Source organism: Aquarana catesbeiana, linkage group LG04 (assembly GCF_042186555.1).
Source record: "Aquarana catesbeiana isolate 2022-GZ linkage group LG04, ASM4218655v1, whole genome shotgun sequence".
In the NCBI taxonomy this organism is placed as follows: domain Eukaryota; kingdom Metazoa; phylum Chordata; class Amphibia; order Anura; family Ranidae; genus Aquarana; species Aquarana catesbeiana.
The window spans coordinates 139,879,979-139,902,536 of NC_133327.1; the positions used below are offsets into that span (position 1 = coordinate 139,879,979).

A 22,558-nucleotide genomic window follows, 5' to 3' on the forward strand; every position below is an offset into this window, starting at 1 on the left:
GCAAAAGCCGAATGAATTTCAAGGCCACTGCATTTTTAAAATGCTGCATGCAACTTTTTTTTCTGCAGGAAACGCAGGCATGGCAACCCATTCAAATGAATGGGCTGCTGTGCCTGCGCAAATGCGGGCCGCCAAAACACATACATGTGAATGTGTGATGTGACAATGGCTGCAATGTAATTGGGGTGCTGTGATGTGTAAAGGGGCACTATGACATGAACAGGCATGTACTGGCCATCGGGACTACCGGGAGTTTCCCGGTGGGCCGATGGCTCAGTGGGCCGGTTCCAGCGGCCGCCTAATTTGCCTTTTGCATCGTTTCCCAGTTGTTCTGCGGTGAGGTCCGCCGCGATGTACCCCAATGTACCCTGATGTGCCCCATGTGCTTTGATGTGCCCCAATGTACCCTGATGTGCCCCATGCCCTTATGTGCTTTGTGCCCCAATGTACCCTGATGTGCCCCATGCCCTTATGTGCTTTGTGCCCCGTGCCCTGATGTGCTGTGCCCCAATGTCGTGTGCCCTGATGTACTGTGACCTGTGCCCTGATGTGCTGTGTCCTGATGTGCTGTGCCCTGATGTGCCCTGATGTGCTGTGCCCTGATGTGCTGTGCCCTGATGTGCTGTGCCCTGATGTGCCCTGATGTGCTGTGCCCTGATGTGCTGTGTCCTGATGTGCTATACCCTGTGCCCTGATGTGCTGTGTCCTGATGTGCTATACCCTGTACCCTGATGTGCTGTGTCCTGATGTGCTATACACTGTACCCTGATGTGCTGTGTCCTGATGTGCTATACACTGTACCCTGATGTGCTGTGTCCTGATGTGCTATACCCTGTACCCTGATGTGCTGTGTCCTGATGTGCTATACACTGTACCCTGATGTGCTGTGTCCTGATGTGCTATACCCTGTACCCTGATGTGCTGGGCTCTGTACCCTGATGTGCTGTACCCTGTGCCCTGATGTGCTGTGCCCTGATGTGCTGGGCTCTGTGCCCTGATGTGCTGTGTCCTGATGTGCCCTGATGTGCTGTACCCTGATGGGCTATACCCTGTACCCTGATGTGCTGTACCCTGATGGGCTATACCCTGTACCCTGATGTGCTGGGCTCTGTACCCTGATGTGCTGTGACCTGATGTGCTATACCCTGTACCCTGATGTGCTGTGTCCTGATGTGCTATACCCTCTACCCTGATGTGCTGGGCTCTGTACCCTGATGTGCTGTACCCTGTGCCCTGATGTGCTGTGCCCTGATGTGCTGTGCCCTGATGTGCTGTGTCATGATGTTCTGTGTCCTGTCCCCTGATGTGTTATGCCCTGGGTCGGTCTGGATGAAGTCCAGGGCCACATTTTTGTCCCAGTCCAGCCCTGGACATGAAGGGGACTCTAATGTAACGGGGGCGCTGTGATGTGTAAAGGGGCACTATAATGTGGAAAGGTCTGCAATGCAATGGGGGCTGTGATATGAGGAGGCTGCAATGTAATGGGCGCTGTGATATGACGAGGCTGTAATGTTTTTTAAAGATAAATCTATGTTTGTGTCTGTTTTTTGAGATGTTGGGGTGAAAAGCAAAATTGAATTGGGGGGGGGCCCAAAAAAAATGTTTGCCCGGGGTCCAAACCATATTAAAGACGGCCCTGGACATAACCATCCACCTAAACTGACAGGCCGGGCAAGGAGAGCATTAATCAGAGAAGCAGCCAAGATGCCCATGCTAACTCTGGAGGAGCTGCAGAGATCCACAGCTCAGGTGGGAGAATCTGTCCAAAGGACAATTATTAGCCATGCACTCCACAAATCTGGCCTTTACGGAAACGTGGCAAGAAGAAAGCCATTGTTCAAAGAAAGCCATAAGAAATTCCCATTTGCAGTTTTGAGAAGCCATGCGGGGGACACAGCAAACATGTGGAAGAAGGTGCTCTCTTCAGATGAGACCAAAATTAAATTTTTTGGCCTAAAAGCAAAACGCTATGTGTGACGGAAAACTAACACTACACATTACCCTATACACACCATCCTCACAGGGAAACATGGTGGTGGCAGCATCATGTTGTGGGGATTTTTTTCTTCAGCAGAGACAGGGAAGTGTGTCAGAGTTGATGGGAAGATAGATGGAGCCAAATACAGGGCAATCTTAGAAGAAAACCTCTTATGCCGCGTACACACGAGCGGACTTTCTATCCTACTTGGTCCGGCACACTTTCCGACGGACTTTGTCCGCCAGGTGCGCCGGACTTTAAAACGAACGGACTTGCCCACACACGCCGGGATTTTCCGGCGGGCTAAGTCCGCCCGTCTTTCCGACGGACTTTCGCCGGAGTTCCGGCGGACTTTCAGAATGAACGGACTTGCCCACACACGGACAAGTCCGTTCATTTTGAACGTGACTCAGGTGCGACGGGACTAGAAAAGGATGTCAATCTTGCCGCTTTTATCGGCTAGATTGACACCTTGCGAGCCCCGTCGCGGGGCATACCAGGCCCTTAGGTCTGGTATGGATTATAAAGGGGAACCCCGCTACGCCGAAAAAACGGCGTGGGGCCCCCCCTAAAATCCATACCAGACCCCGATCCGAGCACGCAGCCTGGCCGGTCAGGAAAGGGGGTGGGGACGAGCGAGCGCCCCCCCCCCTCCTGAACCGTACCAGGCCGCATGCCCTCAACATGGGGGGGTGGGTGCTTTGGGGGAGGGGGGCGCCCTGCGCCCCCCCCCCCCCAAAGCACCTTGTCCCCATGTTGATGAGGACAAGGGCCTCTTCCCGACAACCCTGGCCGTTGGTTGTCGGGGTCTGCGGGCGGGGGCTTATCGGAATCTGGGAGCCCCCTTTAATAAGGGGGCCCCCAGATCCCGGCCCCCCACCCTATGTAAATGAGTATGGGGTACATGGTACCCCTACCCATTTACCTAGGAAAAAAGTGTAAGTAATAAAACACACTACACAGGTTTTTAAAATATTTTATTAAACAGCTCCGGGGGGGGGGATCTTCCTCCGGCTTCGGGGGTCTTCTTCCGGCTTCGGGGGTCCCTCCGCTTCATCTTCTCCCGGCGTCCGGTTGGTTCTTCTCCGCTCTCCGGCCTCTTCTCCCGGTGTCGCAGGTCTTCGGCCGGCCCCTCCGCTCTCTTCATGTAGCTCTATTGCGAGCGGAAGTCCGGACTTCTGGGCTTCTTGGCTTCTTGGCTTCTTGGCTTGGCTTCTCTTCTCTTCCCCCAGATGTTGACACGACGCTCTCTCCGGCTGGACTGGTTTCTGAGGGCTGCGTTGTGACTTATATAGGCGGAGACCCCGCCCCCATATGATGTCACAGTCCCTGGGCATGCTGGGACTGTGACGTTTTAGGGGGCGTGGTCGACCACGCCCCCCGACCACGCCCCCTAAAACGTCACAGTCCCAGCATGCCCAGGGACTGTGACATCATATGGGGGCGGGGTCTCCGCCTATATAAGTCACAACGCAGCCCTCAGAAACCAGTCCAGCCGGAGAGAGCGTCGTGTCAACATCTGGGGGAAGAGAAGAGAAGCCAAGCCAAGCCAAGAAGCCAAGAAGCCAAGAAGCCCAGAAGTCCGGACCTCCGCTCGCAATAGAGCTACATGAAGAGAGCGGAGGGGCCGGCCGAAGACCTGCGACACCGGGAGAAGAGGCCGGAGAGCGGAGAAGAACCAACCGGACGCCGGGAGAAGATGAAGCGGAGGGACCCCCGAAGCCGGAAGAAGACCCCCGAAGCCGGAGGAAGATCCCCCCCCCCGGAGCTGTTTAATAAAATATTTTAAAAACCTGTGTAGTGTGTTTTATTACTTACACTTTTTTCCTAGGTAAATGGGTAGGGGTACCATGTACCCCATACTCATTTACATAGGGTGGGGGGCCGGGATCTGGGGGCCCCCTTATTAAAGGGGGCTCCCAGATTCCGATAAGCCCCCGCCCGCAGACCCCGACAACCAACGGCCAGGGTTGTCGGGAAGAGGCCCTTGTCCTCATCAACATGGGGACAAGGTGCTTTGGGGGGGGGGGGCGCAGGGCGCCCCCCTCCCCCAAAGCACCCACCCCCCCATGTTGAGGGCATGCGGCCTGGTACGGTTCAGGAGGGGGGGGGGGCGCTCGCTCGTCCCCACCCCCTTTCCTGACCGGCCAGGCTGCGTGCTCGGATCGGGGTCTGGTATGGATTTTAGGGGGGGCCCCACGCCGTTTTTTCGGCGTAGCGGGGTTCCCCTTTATAATCCATACCAGACCTAAGGGCCTGGTATGCCCCGCGCTCGCCGCAATAGGAAGATTTGTTTTTCCTATTGCAGCGAGCGCGAGATGCAATACCATCCCCTCGTGTCGTATTTGGTCTGTCGGACCAGCCTACACACGAGCGGGCTTTCCGTCGGACCAGCACACACACGAGCGGACTTTCCGCCCGAAACTGAGTCCGACGGAAAGATTTCAAACATGTTTGAAATCTAGGTCCGGCGGGCTTTTGGGAAGAAGTCCGCCGGAAAAGTCCGCCGCCGCCCACACACGGGCGGATTGTCCGGCACACTCTGGTCCGCCGGACCAAGTATGCCGGAAAGTCCGACCGTGTGTACGCGGCATTAGAGTCTGCAAAAGACTTGAGACTGAGGCAGAGGTTCACCTTCCAGCAGGACAATGACCCTAAACATAAAGCAAGAGCTAAAATGGAATGGTTTAGATTAAAGCATATTCGTGTGTTAGAATGGCCCAGTCAAAGTCCAGACCTAAATCCAATTAAGAATATGTGGCAAGACTTGAACATTTTTGTTCACAGATGCTCTTCATCCAATCTGACAGAGCATGAGCTATTTTTCAAAGCTGAATGGGCAACAATTTCACTCTCTAGATGTGCAAAGCTGGTAGAGACATACCAAAAAGACTTGCAGCTGTAATTTCAGTGAAAGGTGGTTCTATAAAGTATTGACTCAAGGGGGCTGAATACAAATGCACGCCACGCTTTTCACATATATATTTGTAAACAATTTTGAAAAACAGTTATCATGTTCCTTCCACTTCACAATTATGTGCCAATTTGTGTTGGTCTATCACATAAAATCCCAATAAAATATATTTACGTTTTTGGTTGTAACATGACAAATGTGGAAAATTTAAAGTGGTATGAATACTTTATCAAGGCACTGTAATTATAGCAATGTTAACATGTCATGCCTAATACAAAAGGGTAACAGAAATTAAGCAAAAACATTATCTTTACAGTTGTCAAGAGTTGGGAAGTGTTAAAACCACTACAGTATTAGTTTTTTTATGGCGGTCTATGTTCCTATTTGGTTAATCACCTTCACTTGTCGTGCACTCACAAGGACAGGTAAAAGGAAAATCTCTCCAACTTGGATACCATACAAAAGAGAAAGTTAGCCAATGTTATATAGCTGTCTGTGTCCTGGTTGGGTAATTCTTCATTTCCAGTTTGGTCTCTGAGATAAGAAGTGATTAAATATCTATCCAACAGGAACACAGATAACAATAACAACTCAAAAGAGGTTCTAGTTTTTGCCCACTCTATCAAAAACTTGAAAAACTATTTGGTTGGAGTGGCCCTTTAAGCCAGAAAAATATTGAAAATGCTATTATTATATTTGATATTAGTGAATATGGTTTTGTCTGTCTCAGGAACACTGGATCTCTGCCCAAAACAGTAACCGCATCCATCCCATGCATCCAAGCTCAGCCCAGGGAGTGGAAGATATGATCAGACTGGGTGACCTTAATGAAGCTGGTATTGTCCACAATCTGCATGTCCGATACAAAGAGAAAAAAATATATGTAAGACAACAAGACTTAGAAATACCTGTTTATCTACAATTGCTTGGCAGAGGAAAAGAAGGCACATGCTTAAAGGTCCAGGTTTTCAGAAGCAGTAAATGGGCTGGACATGGTGGAATCTTCAATGTAAAAATACAGTGGATTATGTGATGTGCTGTACCCAATAAGAGGGCTTATGTTGGATGTATGTAGTACATGCAGATAGATCCACACATTATAATAACTGATCATTGTTCTAAGGGGTGGTCCTTTTTTTCTACTCTGATCTTTTAACTCTACTATACAATTCCATAAAAATATACTGTATTGTTGTGGGTTCCTTTTCCTTATCTGTGCATCTTTTGGCATATGAACTTGCTATTTCTTGGGTTAAAAAAATGTAAGGACACATCTAATAGGTCATTGAAAGCCACTGTTTTTTCATTCTTATGCCCCGTACACACGGTCGGATTTTCCGACGGAAAATGTGTGATAGGACCTTGTTGTCGGAAATTCCGACCGTGTGTAGGCTCCATCACACATTTTCCATCGGATTTTCCGACCCACAAAGTTTGAGAGCAGGATATAAAATTTTCCGACAACAAAATCCATTGTCGGAAATTCCGATCGTGTGTACACAAATCCGACGGACAAAGTGCCACACATGCTCAGAATAAATAAAGGGATGAAAGCTATTGGCCACTGCCCCGTTTATAGTCCCGATGTACGTGTTTTACGTCACCGCGTTTAGAATGATCGGATTTTCCGACAACTTTGTGTGACCGTGTGTACGCAAAACAAGTTTAAGCCAACATCCGTCGGAAAAAATCCTAGGATTTTGTTGTCGGAATGTCCGAACAAAGTCCGACCGTGTGTACGGGGCATTATACATTTATAAGTAAGGGACAGAGTTCTTGATTTAAAGGTTACCTCGGCTACCTGCAATTTTCCTGCAAATACACTGGAGTAGGATTGTGGTTCTTATTTATTGCTTAATCCTCATTTGTTTTTGTTTTTTTATTCGGGTCAGGGGGTGCAGATTACTTTGTCAAAATGTAATTACTTGTGTTTCAGACATACACTGGCGCTATCTTGGTAGCTGTTAATCCATATGAGGAGCTCCCGTTCTATGGCACCGAACAGATCAAAATATACAGGAATCGGCGGATTGGGGAACTTCCTCCCCATATCTTTGCTTTGGCAGATGCCTGTTTCTTCAGCATGCAGAAAAATAATAATGACCAGTGCTGTGTTATCAGGTATGTCAGAAATAATCAGTGTGATTAGTCACAGGACACTCTAGTTGTTCACTTCAAATCATAATTACAGTTAGAATGTAATTAGTTAATTTATAATCCAGGAATACTATACAACACAGTAATGCTATGCAATTATAATCTCATAATGCTTTGGGAAAAGTAGAATCCTATTATAAAGTATGCAACAGGAAAATTTGGAGATTTTTCTGTTGTATCAAAGATATGTAAGATGCCAGGGGTTCACACAGCACAACACTTTCCACCAATATCTATATTTCTTGCATATTTCTCTAATAACACGTGTACTTCAAATTGTTTGCATTAAACCATCGTGTTACGTGAAACATTTTAGGGAGTTTGGTTGGCTAAATGAGCTCTGTTTTAGGGTATTGCCTACACTTATTTGGTTGAACATATTTTTATTACCGACAGAGAATGATAATAGTCTCAATATCCCAAACATTTGACAAATGGTTGATACTCAAGGAAACATGATCCATCTACATATCCAAAATGAGACCAAAAATTGATTATCAAAAGCATATGTTTTGATGTTTTTTTTTTGTTTTTCTCAAAAAGAGTAAAATAGCTCAGTAACTATACATGTAGTGTACACAGCGGTTACATAGTGAGATATCTGTCATCTTCCTTCATGCTGTATGAAAGATAACTCCATAGGCAGCTAAACAATGCTTTTATATAGAAGATAGAATTATATGATTTTTTTAGGCTTGTTCATTATTATTTTTTTAGGAACTTTTTTAGCCAATATCTATTAAAAATCAGGCAACCTACAAATACAAAAGCTGGTAATATGTAATGGATGTGAACAGCTTTCCACAGATTCATTGTTTGGTCTCCAATATTTATTTTAGTGGAGAGTCTGGAGCAGGGAAGACAGAGAGCACAAAGCTAATGCTGCAGTTCTTCGCATTATCAACTGGGCAGCATTCTTGGATAGAGCAGCAAATTCTGGAGGCCAATCCGATCATGGAAGGTAAACAAACTAAATAGAGATGTGGAGCAGTAGTCTTAAAGTGATACTAAACACACACTTTTAATTTACATTGTCCATTTTATTTTTGTCTGTGGAGGATGGCACTGTCATTATTTTATTAAGTACCTTTTTCTTAATCGATATACAGCTACCACGTGACCCAGCTCTTTCCCAACCTGTCTGCAGGGAAACAGTGGCAGGATGAGGTTTTAGTATCCTGCTGCTGGTCACATGTTCAAAAAAAAATAAAAAACAGCCTTTGGGATACAGCTTAAAAATAAATAATATCAATAAACTGTTTTAAATCATCATACAAATATATATTTGAAATAAAACCTTTATTATTTTTTGGCAATAACTTGGTATGGGCAGCAAGCCTGTGTCTTAGAATCAAGATGCAATTTCTTTATTGTACATCATGGGACACAGAGCCACAGTAATTACTGTATGGGTTATATGGCACCTTCAGGTGATGGATACTGGCACACCCTAGACAGGAAGTTCAATTCCCCATATAACCCCTCCCCTTACCGGGAGTACCTCAGTTTTTTCGCCAGTGTCTTAGGTGTTGGTCACGAGTAAAGATCTGCTGTGCTGAGCTCCACTGGAAAAATCTTTGCTGGGGCAAGCCATGCAACCGGACCCATTCAAAGTGTCTTTTCAGGCTGAATTGAATGGTACCCGGGCCTCATGTCGGAAGAAACGAAGTCTTGCCTGTAACACTTCTCTTTTTAGAGAGCTGGACCCTGGGATCCAGTGCTTGTTTTTTTCAGCCATATTTCCTGGCGGGGTGCTTTACAGGCCCAGGGGTGTGGATCCGCCGATAAAAAGGGGCCCCGGTCCCTGAAGGTTTTTTAAACGGAGCCCACCATGAGTGGTGAAGATTGGGTCTGTCTGATTTTACCACAGAACCCTGCAGCTGGATAAGGTAAGGGAGATTCCTAAGGAATTTTTCTAGTTCTTGTGGGTTTTCTCCTTTAAATAAATGTTGTCATGCCTAAAGTCGCCACCGGGGGCTGTCAAGAGTACGTACCTGTTTCCATGCTTGCCAGTCTCACTCTGTGTCCATACAAGCTGCACGCTTCCTCCAGCCCAAGCCCCAGGTAAGACATGGGAAGGGAGGTGTTTTCTTTCAAATGTCCCTCACCTGGACAGAGGTACCTCTTCTCTCCAGGAGGCATGGGCCAGTCGGCGGTATGCCACGCTGCTGCCGCCACCATTATGGCAGTTCTCCGTCCTTCAGCTCTCCTTCTCTTCTCCACCCCAGCCCCCCCTCCACATGCGATCCGGTCGGATCGGAGCCGCTCATGTGGGAAAACAGTTTTCTTTTGAAAAAAGTGTGGGGGGGCATGGTGAGAAGTCGGACGAAAGGGGGGCGGGGCTTAGCACGGCGTTTATGTGCCTCAGACGTTCACAAATACAGGGCTGTGTCTGCTATAAAGTGCACCTTTTTCAGATGCATTCAGATGACGGAGGGACACAGAGCAGACGGGGGGATGCGAGTGCTGGTGACACAGGCATTCCCAGGGCACATTTATTTAGCATCAGGCTGAGCATTAATAGCAGCGGCAGTTGCTGGACTATTTGCTCAGCAGTGGGTGCATTTTTTCGGTAGTACCTCTGCATTTGTGCTTGGCACTATGACCAGAGGGAGAGGTACAAATACCTCAAAAGACAAGAGCACAAAGGGGTCACCCTCAGGCTCTAAGGACCCTCCCTCTGCAACACCATCCCCCCTGAAAAGCCTAGGGAGGCTGGTCAGAGTGAGCCATTGGTGTCATCAGGGGTTGCAACTGCTTCTGACAGTTCAGCCCCTGTCTATATTACTGAGGAGGTTTTTTCTTCAGCCATGATTGGATTAGAGGAAAGATTAACGGCTTTAATTGCATCTTCACAGAGTGGAAGAAAACGCTTAAGGTCCCCTTCTACTACCCAGGATCCTCAAACAGAGGAACAGTAGGAGAGGGGAGATGAATCCCGCTCAGGGGACCGTGAAGAGACTGATGACTCCTCTTCCGAGGGATCAAGTGGGGAAGGACCTTCTTTAACTTCACAAGCTGAGAAACTGCTGGTGCATTCTCTTACTGAAATGGTCTGCTCCTCATTTAAGCTACCCTTAACTGAGTCAGTTGAAAAGCCCACTTCTTGTTTGGGTTCACTAAAACATCCTCAGGCTTTGCATGCCTTTTCTGTCCATTCATTGCTGGAAAAGCTTATGTATTCTGAGTGGGATCACCCAGATCCATTTTTCCCCCCTAAAAAGTTTTTAACACTTTATCCTATGGAGAAAATATGTACTAAGATGTGGAGTATACCAGCAATTGAGGCTGCTATATCCTCTGTGAATAAAAGTTTGACTTGTCCGGTTGACAATGCGCAAATGTTTAGGGATCCAACTGATAAAAAATTGGAATTCCTGTTAAAAAACATTTTCTCCTTGGCAGGTTCAGTGGCTCAACCTGCAGTGGTGGCAATTGGGGTATGTCAATCCTTGAGAGACCATTTGAAACAGGTGCTCAAGGTTTTCCCTGAACAGCCAGATGCTTTGTGTTTTGCAATAGACGCAATCAGAGATTCTATTCTTCAAACCTCTCACCTTACGCTTGGGTTGGTACATATGCGTAGAATCCTATGGTTGAAAAGTTGGTCTGCCGAAGAGCCATACAAAAAGCTCCTGACTGGTTTTCCTTTCCGCGGTGAAAAGCTGTTTGGGGATGATTTGGACAAATATATCCAAAAGATATCAAGTGGGAAAAGTACCCTTTTGCCAGTTAAGAAAAAGAGTAAACGACCCTCATTTAAATGGGCTCTTTCTCCAGTGCCAGGGGCATCAGCCTCCAGGCAGTCGCAACGGCCTCCACCGTCAGTTTCAAGAGGTAAACCTCAGAGTCAACCCCAGGGGCAAAAGAAGTCCTGGGAGAGGAAACCTGCAAGACAGAACGCTAAAGCCTCTTTATGAAGAGACACCCCCGCTCGTTCGAGTGGAGGGAAGACTTCTGCAGTTCTCAGGGGTCTGGCAGGAGGAATTCAGTAGTCTCCATCCTACAAGGAGGAGAACTTCTGGCATCAATCGACATCAAGGATGCATACCTGCATGTACTTATCTTCCCCGCTCATCAGAAATATCTGCGTTTCGAAGTGGAAAACCTTAATTTTCAGTTTGTAGCTCTACCTTTCAGTCTAGCTACAGCACCTCTGGTGTTTACAAAGGTCCTGGCCCCTCCTCTGGCCAGATTAAGGGCCCAAGGTATAACGATTATAGCTTACCTAGACAACCTGCTCTTGATAGATCGGTCGGTAGCCCACTTAAACCAAAGCATGGTCACCACAATCAACTACCTCGAATACCTAGGTTGGGTCCTCAACCTAGAGAAATCTTCTTTAAAGCCAGTAAGAAGATTAGAGTACTTGGGTCTGGTTATAGATACAGCCCAGAAGAGGGTGTTTTTACCCCAGGCAAAGATCAGCGCTATAAAGGAGCTGGTTCAGGTGGTCAGGGCGAAGAAGGGTCCTTCTATTCACTTTTGTATGAGGTTGCTGGGGAAGATGGTGGCTTCATTCAAGGCAGCTCCCTATGCTCAGTTTCATTTGAGACTGCTGCAAAACAGTATCCTGTCTACCTGGAACAAGAAAGTCCAAGCACTAGATTTTCCAATGCGTTTGTCGCCAAAAGTGCGCCAGAGCCTCAGTTGGTGGAGGATATCCGAGAATCTGCAGAAGGGGAAATCCTTCTTACCAGTTACCTGGAAGGTGGTAACAACAGATGCCAGCCTTTCGGGTTGGGGAGCAGTCCTGGAAGAGGCGTCTGTCCAAGGGAAATGGTCCAGAACCTAGAGGACCTTGCCCATCAACATTCTAGCAGCGCACATAGCCCGAAAGGCCTGGACATTCAGGTTGCAGAATTTTCCTGTCAGGATTCAATCCGACAATGCCACAGCAGTGGCTTATATCAATCACCAAGGGGGCACCAGAAGTCAGGCAGCCCAGGGAGAGGTAAACCATATCCTAACCTGGGCAGAAAAGCATGTGCCATGCATATCGGCAATCTTCATTCCAGGGGTAGAGAACTGGCAGGCGGACTACTTAAGTCACCAGCAGTTGTTCCTGGGTGAATGGTCCCTTCACCCTGACATCTTCCTGGCTATATGCCAAAGATGGGGGATCACGGACGTAGATCTGTTTGTGTCCAGGTTCAACAACAAAGTCGACAACTTTGTGTCAAGAACAAGGGATTCACTCGCATGCGGGACAGATGCTTTGGTGACCCCGTGGGATCAGTTCTAACTGATTTATGCATTCCCTCCTATTCTGCTGCTACCTCGTCTTCTTTGCAGGATCAAGTGGGAAAGGAAGTTGGTAGTTCCTGTGGCCCCAGCATGGCCCAGAAGATCTTGGTATGCAGAAATAGTAAAGATGGCGGTAGGGGCCCCATGGACCCTACCACCACGTCCAGACCTGCTATGGCAGGGACCAGTGTTCCATCCTACTTTACAAACGCTAAATTTAACAGTTTGGCTATTGAAACCCACATTCTGAAGAATCGTGGGCTTTCAGGCTCAGTGATATCTACCTTGATTAATGCAAGGAAGCCAGATTATAGAGTCTGGAAAGCATATGTTTCCTGGTGTGAATCCAGGGGTTGGCATCCCAGAAAGTATGTCATAGGTAGAATTCTTGCCTTTCTGCAAATGGGGTTAGAGATTAAGCTGGCCTTGAGTACTATCAAGGGCCAGGTCTCGGCCTTATCTGTATTGTTTCAACATCCGCTTGTTTCGCATTCTTTGGTCCGAAGCTTGATACAAGGGGTAATGTGGATTAATCCACCAGTTAGAGCACCCCTGAACCCTTGGGACTTGAATTTAGTTCTGTTAGCATTGCAGAAAACAGCATTTTAAGACGATACAACATATTCCCTTGGTCTTTTTGACAAGGAAGCTAGTTTTTCTGGTAGTCATTTCTTCTGCAAGAAGGGTATCAGAATTGGTGGCTCTTTCTTGTAAAGAGCCATATTTAATCATTCACAAGGATAGAGTACTATTGCATCCTCATCCTAGCTTTTTGCCAAAGGTGGTTTCAGGTTTTCATATAAACCGGGATATTGTTCTACCTTTATTTTTTCCAGAACCCTGTTCTACGGAAGAAAAGTCGCTACATTCTCTGGATGTAGTATGAGCAGTCAAAATCTATTTGAAGGCGACTGCTCATATTCGGAAAACAGATGTTTTGTTTGTGTTGCCTGAAGGTCCTACATTCACCAGATTCTATCAGGTGGATGTAAGAAGGCATGAGGATATCGCCTTTGGGCGCAGTGTGCTGCAGGCAGCAGTATAAGTCCTCAGGTCTGATTGCACCCTACTTTTGTTTGTGTCTCCCTCCCCTCAGATAGCATTGCTCTGGGACATCCCATACAGTAATTACTGTGGCTCTGTGTCCCGTGATGTACGACAAAGAAAATAGGATTACCTGTAAAATCATTTTCTTGGAGTACATCATGGGACACAGAGGTCCCTCCCCTCTTTCTGGTTACACGTGTATTACTTTGCTACAAAACTGAGGTACCCCCGGTAAGGGGAGGGGTTTTACGGGGAATTGAACTTCCTGTCTAGGGTGTGCCAGTGTCCATCACCTGAAGGTGCCATATTAACCATACAGTAATTACTGTGGCTCTGTGTCCCGTGATGTACTCCAAGAAAAGGATTTTACAGTTAAGCTGTTATAAAAATCCTATTATCCCCCCCCCCATTGTGTTTAGCTGGTTAGTGGCATAGAGGAGGAGGGAGTGAGTGGGCTGTCATTTACCATTGTGCATATGCACACGTGTGAGTCACATGGGCTGCTCAGATGTGAAAGAGAGTAAATGCTCAGCATAGAATCTCACTGAAAACTGAGCATATGTAGAGCTGCCAACACTGCTCTGCAAAATCCCCAACAGTAGTGGGGACATAGACAGAAGGGGGAGATAGAGAACAACAGGATTAACCAGGATTTTTGCAGAATACAGAAAACGAATCCCATAGAGAGTGAGTATGAACAGCATGTAATACAGCATTTATTGATATTTTTTTCTGATGTGGGTTTAGTGACAAATTACGACCAAACACTTGCAGGTCATCCTGAGCATTCTGGTGATTAATATAAATAAAAGCAAGTAAATACGTAATATACTGTATATTTTTTTTCCTTTTTTATTCACATACGACACCACCTTCAATTTTAAAAGGCATATTTTGTGGGTTGTTTTGTGTAAGGATTGACCTTACATTTGCTTTGTTTTACTTTTCAGCCTTTGGAAATGCAAAGACTATCAGAAATGACAACTCTAGCCGTTTTGGCAAATACATAGAAATTCACTTCTCCAAGGACAGTGTGATTGAAGGAGCTCGTATTGACCAGTTTCTCCTGGAAAAATCACGTGTATGCAGGCAGGTCTGTCAGCCTAGACATCATTTATCTACTGCTACCTTATAGCTTGGAAATGATTATGTATAAAAATCTGTCTGAAACTGGCAACACATATTAATATCAGATTTTACACTTTTCTTTTGATTTATCAAAGATAGGTTTTGTACTTTGCATATTCATTGCTGTTGTGTTTCAGTTTAAATATAAATCAATGAAGTATTTTTGTTAGACTCTATTAGTTACATTCAGTTCAATTATTCATTTATATATTTTTCTTTTGCATTTTTTAATCGGATCCAACTGTGGAAAATGATTGATGCAAAAGCATTGCTAGTATGCTGTGCTCCTTATAATCTGATCTTTAAAATAAATGTAAAGGAAACAGTATAATATCAGCTGTGTGCATTCCATAATACTGAAGTGTTTGCCAGTTAATCGGGAGTGAAAAATAAGATGTTTTGGCAACCATATCTATATTACCAACTCTGTTGCAGAAAACTATATAAAGCTGGTAGTTCCAAACACTGTTAGGCTAGGTTCATACCTGTGCATCTGCATTTTAATTTTTCATGCATTTCACATGTGCTTCATTTCTCACCTGTATTTTTTGCAAGATGCACAAAAGAAAAACGCACAGGTGTAAATAAGCTCCATAGAAATTAACAGTAATCCTTTAGTCATTCATTGTTGTGCATCAACAAAGGTGCATACAGTCGCATAGGTGTGAACGAGGACTCACTTTCAGCACTTTCACACAAAGCAAAGCACCTTGTGGCTGGATAGCATGCAACCTCCAGGGCCACTTTTAGTGTACCATCTACTAGCTAGACCCACTCACGGTTGTACCCACTATAAATATTAGAAATTCTGGGTATAGGGAAACAGTGAATACTCTGTTCTCAGTCCCACAGTGCTTAGCTAATTTTCTGTGTGTCTTTTTGCCAGGCCCAAGCAGTGGCTTGTGGAGGTAATGGGAATGCCTAGCAATATACACATTTAAACTTTCAAAGAAGTTGATATTTTTATAGCATTTTAGGGGTGTGCTGCAAGAGAGCTGATTGGTGGCCAGGCACATTAAAGGTTCTGGGTACCTCACTGGATGGTGCCTTCTACTTAGCTTCTGGTACACTTTGATTTGTGTGACCCCATACTAAGCTTACTGTGAGTTTTTGCTAATGATATAAAGTATAAAAACAACTGTATGTTTAGGGTCGTTGTCCTGCTGGAAGTCTCAAGACTTTTGCAGACTAACAGGTTATCTTCTAATGCCCCGTACACACGGTCGGACTTTGTTCGGACATACCGACAACAAAATCCTAGGATTTTTTCCAACGGATGTTGGCTCAAACTTGTCTTGCATACACATGGTCACACAAAGTTGTCGGAAAATCAGATCGTTCTAAACGCGGTGACGTAAAACACGTATGTCGGGACTATAAACGGGGCAGTGGCCAATAGCTTTCATCTCTTTATTTATTCTGAGCATGCGTGGCACTTTGTCCGTCGGATTTGTGTACACACGATCGGAATTTCCGACAACGGATTTTGTTGTTGGAAAATTTTATAGCCTGCTCTCAAACTTTGTGTGTCGGAAAATCCGATGGAAAATGTCCGATGGAGCCCACACACGGTCGGAATTTCCGACAACACGCTCCGATCTGACATTTTCCATCGGAAAATCCGACCGTGTGTATGGGGCATAAGACTGCCCTGTATTTGGCTCCATCCATCTTCCCATCAACTCTGACCAGTTTCTCTGTCCCTGCTGAAGAAAAGCATCCCCACAACATGATTCTGCCAGCACTATGTTTCACGGTGGGGATGGTGTGTTCAGGGTAATGTGCAGTGTTAATTTTCTGCCACACATAGCGTTTTGCTTTTAGGCCTAAAAGTTCAATTTTGTTCTCATCTGACCAGAGCACCTTCTTTCACATGTTTACTGTGCCCCCACATGGCTTCTCACAAACTGCAAACGGGGGCTTCTTATGGCTTTCTTTCAACAATGACTTTCTTCTTGCTACACTTCCATAAAGGCCAGATTTGTGGAGTGCACGACTAATAGTTGTCCTGTGGACAGATTCTCCCACCTGAGCTGTAGATCTCTGCAGCTCCTCCAGAGTTACCATGGGCCTCATGGTGTAGGTTTGCAGTTGTGCCATACTCTTTCCATTTTCGAATGATGGATTGAACAGTGCTCCATGAGATGTTCAAACCTTGGAATATTTTTTTAATTTAACCTAACCCTGCTTTAAACTTCTCCGCAACTTTGTCCCTGACGTGTCTGTTTTTTCCTTGGCCTTCGTGATGCTGTTTGTTCACTATGGTTCTTTAACAAACCTCTGAGGGCTTCACAGAACAGCTGTATTCATGCTGAGATTAAATTACACACAGGTGGACTCTATTTACTAATTGGTTCTACTGTATTTTAGTAAGGGGTTTCAGCGTAAAAGGGGCTGAATACAAATGCATGCCACAGTTTTCAGATATTTATTTGTAAAAAATATTGAAAACCATTTATTAGTTTCCTTCCACTTAACAATTATGTGCCACTTTGTGTTGATCTATCACATAAAATCCCAAAAAAATAAATTTACATTTTTGGCTGTAATGAATACTTTTTCAAGGCAATGTATGTGAAAATAGTTTTTACTTGATGTAGTAATTTTAATTGCCCTCATTCTCGTTGTTTATCAGGCTACAGGAGAGAGAAACTACCACATATTTTACTGCATCTTACTCGGCATGAGTTCAGAACAAAAGAAGAAGCTAAACCTTGGCAACTGTTCAGACTACAAATATCTCACTGTGGTATTGTCACTCACTTGTGTGCCTCATATTTTCCTTGATGACTATATTTACACAATCTTTTATCTAGATAAAATTTTAAATTACCAAGAGAGGAGTAGAACAGACTGAAAACTGAGGAAAAAGTTTACTACTTGAGTCATTAGCGGCTTTTTGCCGCGTGTGTTTGTATATTGTCTTATCTTTATGATGATAGCAATGATTTACTTAGATGTAGACTGATGGATCTTTTTCCACATAGGCTGATCATAGACAGGTTGGTGTGTCTTTGAAATGGTGGGCAGGGAGACATCTGTCCATCATCAACACCGCTTATCATACTATGACATGCCCAATGGGCAGAAGAAGTCCAGGTGCCCTAACTACCTTAGGTTCATTATTTAATGGACTGATCCTCACCTGATCATAACATTTAGAAGCCAGATCAAAGAGGCACATAATGATTTATGGCCAGCTTAATAACCTCCACATGTGGTTAAAGTGACTTGGCACTTTACTTAACTAATAAGGGTATGCCAAGGAACTGTTTGAAGCAGGGACATGTTTCATGCTGGTCTGATCAGAGAGCTGGATCAACACAATTTATTTATTCAATTTATTATTAACACTTGCAGTGTATTGCCCAATATAACTTTCTTTTCTCAGATCTAGAGAGCGTACAACAGTTTTACATGGCGAAAATATATATATTTTTTTGTGCTATCCATTTAGTTTATAAGCTAGCTATTGAACACAAAATCATCAGCATGATTAGGATTTCACTATGAAATACCAACCACAGGAGTAACTACCTGATTATAGTTTTAGTGATCTTCAGAGATCACAATTGGGTTTTTTTTAGAATTCTTTAGAAAAACATTGGATTTAAATCAAATTCCTCCTGATCCTACTCTAGGGCAACTGCATAGAATGTGATGGGCGCAATGATACCAGGGATTATGCTCAAGTCCGCTCCGCCATGAAGATTCTTCTTTTCTCTGAACAAGATCAGGCTGACATAAACAAACTGCTTGCAGCTATTCTTCACTTGGGCAACGTGGAGCTTCAAAGTATGTAATGTTAAAACTAGGTTTTATTGAGTTGTGTAAATATTTTTGTACATGCTACAAAAGGAGTGAAGATGTTTTATAATGTTCTGGGAATGCCCCGTGATTGTGTCATATTGGCATGCTGTTTTTGCTGAAATAAATCTTAGACTACAACTCACCCTAGTACCCACTCCATCTCTAGCATTGCTGGAAATCCCAGATGACGACCAACACTCTCATCACTCTAAGCTTCTCATTGCGTATCTTTTGTACTATGCAAAGAAAGCATCCTCGGGCAAACCGGAGGTGTCTGCCTGGGAAGCTATGGTTGATGCAGCTTTACCCCTATATAAAATGACCTACTTCAACAGGGGCTGTCACTGGAAATTTGATAAGGTGTGGTCCTCTAGGACCTTGACTTGAGTTCTTCTACAATGTTGTGTTTTGTTTGGGTACTGGACATAACTGCTTCTTTAAACTTGGAAGTTTCACTGGAAGCAATATACTATGTATTGTTTTTCGGTTTTGATCTGAATAGTGTGATCTCTTCATTCTCTTTGTTCTTGCAAAGGACTGACAAGTCCTATATGTCTATGTTCTAAATGTATTACCCTTATGTGATTTGCAAATGGAGAACTACTGTTTCTTTATACTGCTGTGTAACCTGCAGTTATAAATAAAGCACATCTGTTTGTTAGAAGATGCTTTATATGTTGATACTTGAAATACATTTTTAATTTCTTGATTACGTATCCCTTTAAATAGGACTTTAAATATACTCCATATGAATCAGTAAGACACGTCAGCGTTGCCAATTTATTTTTTAAATGCCCCTTTTGAGTCAATAAAAAAACTACTTTTGAATGCCCCGCAAAGGATCTTATTTCGTGTACTAGTAGTTGTACGTGGACATCTGAATGAATACTCCTTGAAATTCAGGCCGAGTTTCATGTAGTCCGCTATACAGTGTATATGTACTTTAGTATTTTTATTTATATTTTTCTTCCCACATTAATAATAGAGGTATACATCTGTATATGGTCATGTTGCTTTATTGGTGTTTTCAGGGTTCTTATACTTGACAGAATATACTTTTTATATTATCTGAATTTTCTTACCGAACATTGTTCATATGCGATGTGAAGTTATCTTTTATTATTTCTGTCGCATACCGTTTATCTCAAACCAGCAGCAAGGATGTGGAATTCCCTTCCACAGGTGGTGGTCTTAGCGGGGAGCATCGATAGCTTCAAGAAACTATTTGATAAGCACCTGAATGACCGCAACATACAGAGATATACAATGTAATACTGACACATAATCACACATAGGTTGGACTTGATGGACTTGTGTCTTTTTTCAACCTTACCTACTATGTAACTATGTAAAAGAGCCTGGTTTCTCACAAAGGAGTCTCCATTTTTGATGTTGTTGCCTTTAACATAAGTTTGTCATATGCACATAAACCCTTTGTCATATGCAAAATAGCCCTATGTTTATAATAAGCAACATAGGTTTATACTGCCGCTTACAGGAGAAATAGACACTAGGCACATAAAAAAACTGTAAGTGCCGATTCACACAGGGGCAGCTTCAAAGTCGCCCGACTCTTGTCCGACTCTGCAAATGCCCTGTACAGCGCGACTTGCAAAACAACTTCTGTATAGAAGTCGATGCAAGCCGCCCTGAAGTCGCCCCAAAGTTGTACAGGAACCTTTTTCTAAGTCAGAGCATCTTGAATCGCTCCTATTAGAATGGTTCCATTGCAATGCATGGAGCGTGACTTGTCAGGCTGCTAAGTCGCCTGACAGGTTGCCCCTGTGTGAACTGGCACTAAGCCAGCACCCTTGAGACTATAACCTCTCATACATGTTCAGTTGTAGCAAGTAATCAGTCCAAAGAGAGAATGGCATATGTAGGGAAGGAATACAAAAAATCCTCTGCTCTCTCTCATCCATTGAGGGACACAGCCTGATAATTGGTAACCTGGGGATATCCAAAAGCAGTCAAACAGTGAGGCAGACACACTAAAACAATACAGCAGGGAACCAGCCCAACAAGAAGAAACAAAGGGGAAAACATGAATTAGATAGCTTGTTTCAACCTTTCAACCAAAACTAGCTTTTGCCGCAGCAGGGGGCCTTTTAGAATTTTGAAAATATTTGTAGAGAAGGCCAGGTTGCAGCGTTACAGATCTGAGACAGAGAGGCCTGATGACTAAAAGCCCAAGAAGAACTTTACAGCCCTAGTTTATTTTGCAACTCAAGCCTGCACAGCAATCTGTCGAATCTATTCAGAAATAATGGATCTAGAGGCCGGAGAATGTCTTTTTGGTCCTACTAGAATACTAAACAGAGAATCCATCTATCTAGAAGAAGCATTGCCTGGGAGGTAAACTCTGACGGCCATCGCCACAGGCAATGGAGAGAGATCTCCTTGAGGTGAACAAGTGTCGGGCACAGGGAAGGGAACAAAATATCTTCATTAGGGTGAAAAGTAGGTAAAAAAAGGAGGTCCTGGGTTACAAACAACCTTGCCTTTATGTAAGATCAAAGCACAACACTCAGAAACCATTCTGGATGGAGTGCTGGCTACAGAAAAGGCTACCATATGGGATAGAAATGCAAGGTAGAAGTCCCGAATAGGTTCGAATGGAGGTTATTTGCAGCACCGACAACACTCAATTTAGAAGGCAAGTGCATTTTCAGGGAAAGCACTAGTATCCTGCTTGCCCCTTTAAAATGGCCCAATAAATGCCCCCAAGAGATTCATACTTACCTCCTTACCTCAATCTGACAACCACAATCTTCACAAGCCTGCTGGCCGCGCCTGCGCACTAGAGCCTCATAGAAACCTATAGGGCCTGTCCAACTCCATGTCCAGCCACTTGCAAGCTGTTTGCTGAGAAAGAAGTCTTGCAAAAGCAGCAGCACCACAAAGCTTATCTGCCACCACCAAGAGCTTCCAGTGTCATTCCTTATGACTGGGGCTACCGCTGAGGGGAGAAAATGTGTGGAAAAACAGAGAGTTTGGGTGTGCACATGCAAAAACTAATTAGTGCTGCATCGTGAGAAAATCCACCAGGGAAGAAGAAGCAGTTTGGGCATACATTGCCCTGCCGCCAGAAACATAAACACACGGACCTGAAAATGGGTGGATCCAGAATTTAGTCTCGGCAGGGGCACTGCCAGAAAATACGTTTTTTTGCAGGCAATTTATCTGGGCAATAGCTGTTGTTGGCGCTTCAATCATCACGACACCATGGTTGATATGTTGTCAGGATGATTGAAGCGCATTATTTATATTATTACATTGTTATATAAAATAAAATAGGTCAACTCGCCATAATGCAGAATCAGTGGGAGTCCCAAGTGTGTCACTTGCCACCGTCGCCTGCCACCAGATGCAGCGTGTCACTTGCCATGTCACCTGCCTTCAGATGCAGATTGTCACTTGCCACGTCACCTGCCTTCAGATGCAGATTGCCATGTCGACTGCCACCAGATGCGGATTGTCACTTGCCACGTCACCTGCCACAAGTTGCGGAATGTCACTTGCCTGCCACCAGATGGGGATTGTCACTTGCCACGTCGCCTGCCACCAGATGCAGATTGTCACTTGCCACGTCACCTGCCACAAGTTGTGGATTGTCACTTGCCACGTCACCTGCTACAAGTTGTGGATTTTCACTGGCCACATCACCTGCCACACGTTGCGGATTGTCACTTGTCACGTCACCTGCCACATGTTGCGGATTGTCACTTGCCACATCACCTGCCACATGTTGCGGATTGTCACTTGGCCACGTCATCTGCCACACATTTCTGATTGTCACTTGCCTGCTACAAAGTTTGGATTGTCACTTGCTGTGTCACTTACCTGCTACAAGGTATGGATTGTAACTTGCCTGCTACAAGGTGCGGATTGTCACTTGCTGTGTCACTTGCCTGCTACAAGGTGCGGATTTTTACTTGCTCTTTCCCAAAGTGAAGGAAGGCAGCAGAGAGATGATGCTGCCCACGGCTGCACAGTGAGGGCGGAGCTGTGGTGATGCAGGGCGGGGGGTGAGAGATGATGTCCATGAGAGATGACTGGCTTGCCTGCCCGCTCATCTGCTGACTGGCCTGTTCACTCATTCACCCACCAACCCACTGCTGGCCCGCCTGCTCACTCACCCGCGACCTGCTGACAGGCCCGCTCTCTCACTCACCAACCGACCCTCTGACTGGCCCACCCGCTCACTCACTCGCTGACCCGCTGACTGGACCACCCGCTCACCCGCCGGCTCGCTGACTGGCCTGCCTACTCACCCA

The 22,558-nt window shown here is 45.0% G+C and overlaps 1 protein-coding gene across 2 annotated transcripts in view; it reads left to right on the top strand.

The window, feature by feature from the left end:
• Positions 1-22,558, top strand: part of MYO7B (myosin VIIB) — a 422,737-nt gene that overhangs the window by 153,330 nt on the left and 246,849 nt on the right. For both annotated transcript variants that reach the window (XM_073625783.1, XM_073625782.1), the window contains 6 exons: positions 5,623-5,775; positions 6,829-7,013; positions 7,889-8,010; positions 14,294-14,436; positions 17,107-17,220; positions 18,113-18,266. In XM_073625783.1, coding sequence (XP_073481884.1) covers positions 5,623-5,775; positions 6,829-7,013; positions 7,889-8,010; positions 14,294-14,436; positions 17,107-17,220; positions 18,113-18,266 — 871 coding nt within the window. The remainder of the gene's footprint in view (positions 1-5,622; positions 5,776-6,828; positions 7,014-7,888; positions 8,011-14,293; positions 14,437-17,106; positions 17,221-18,112; positions 18,267-22,558) is intronic.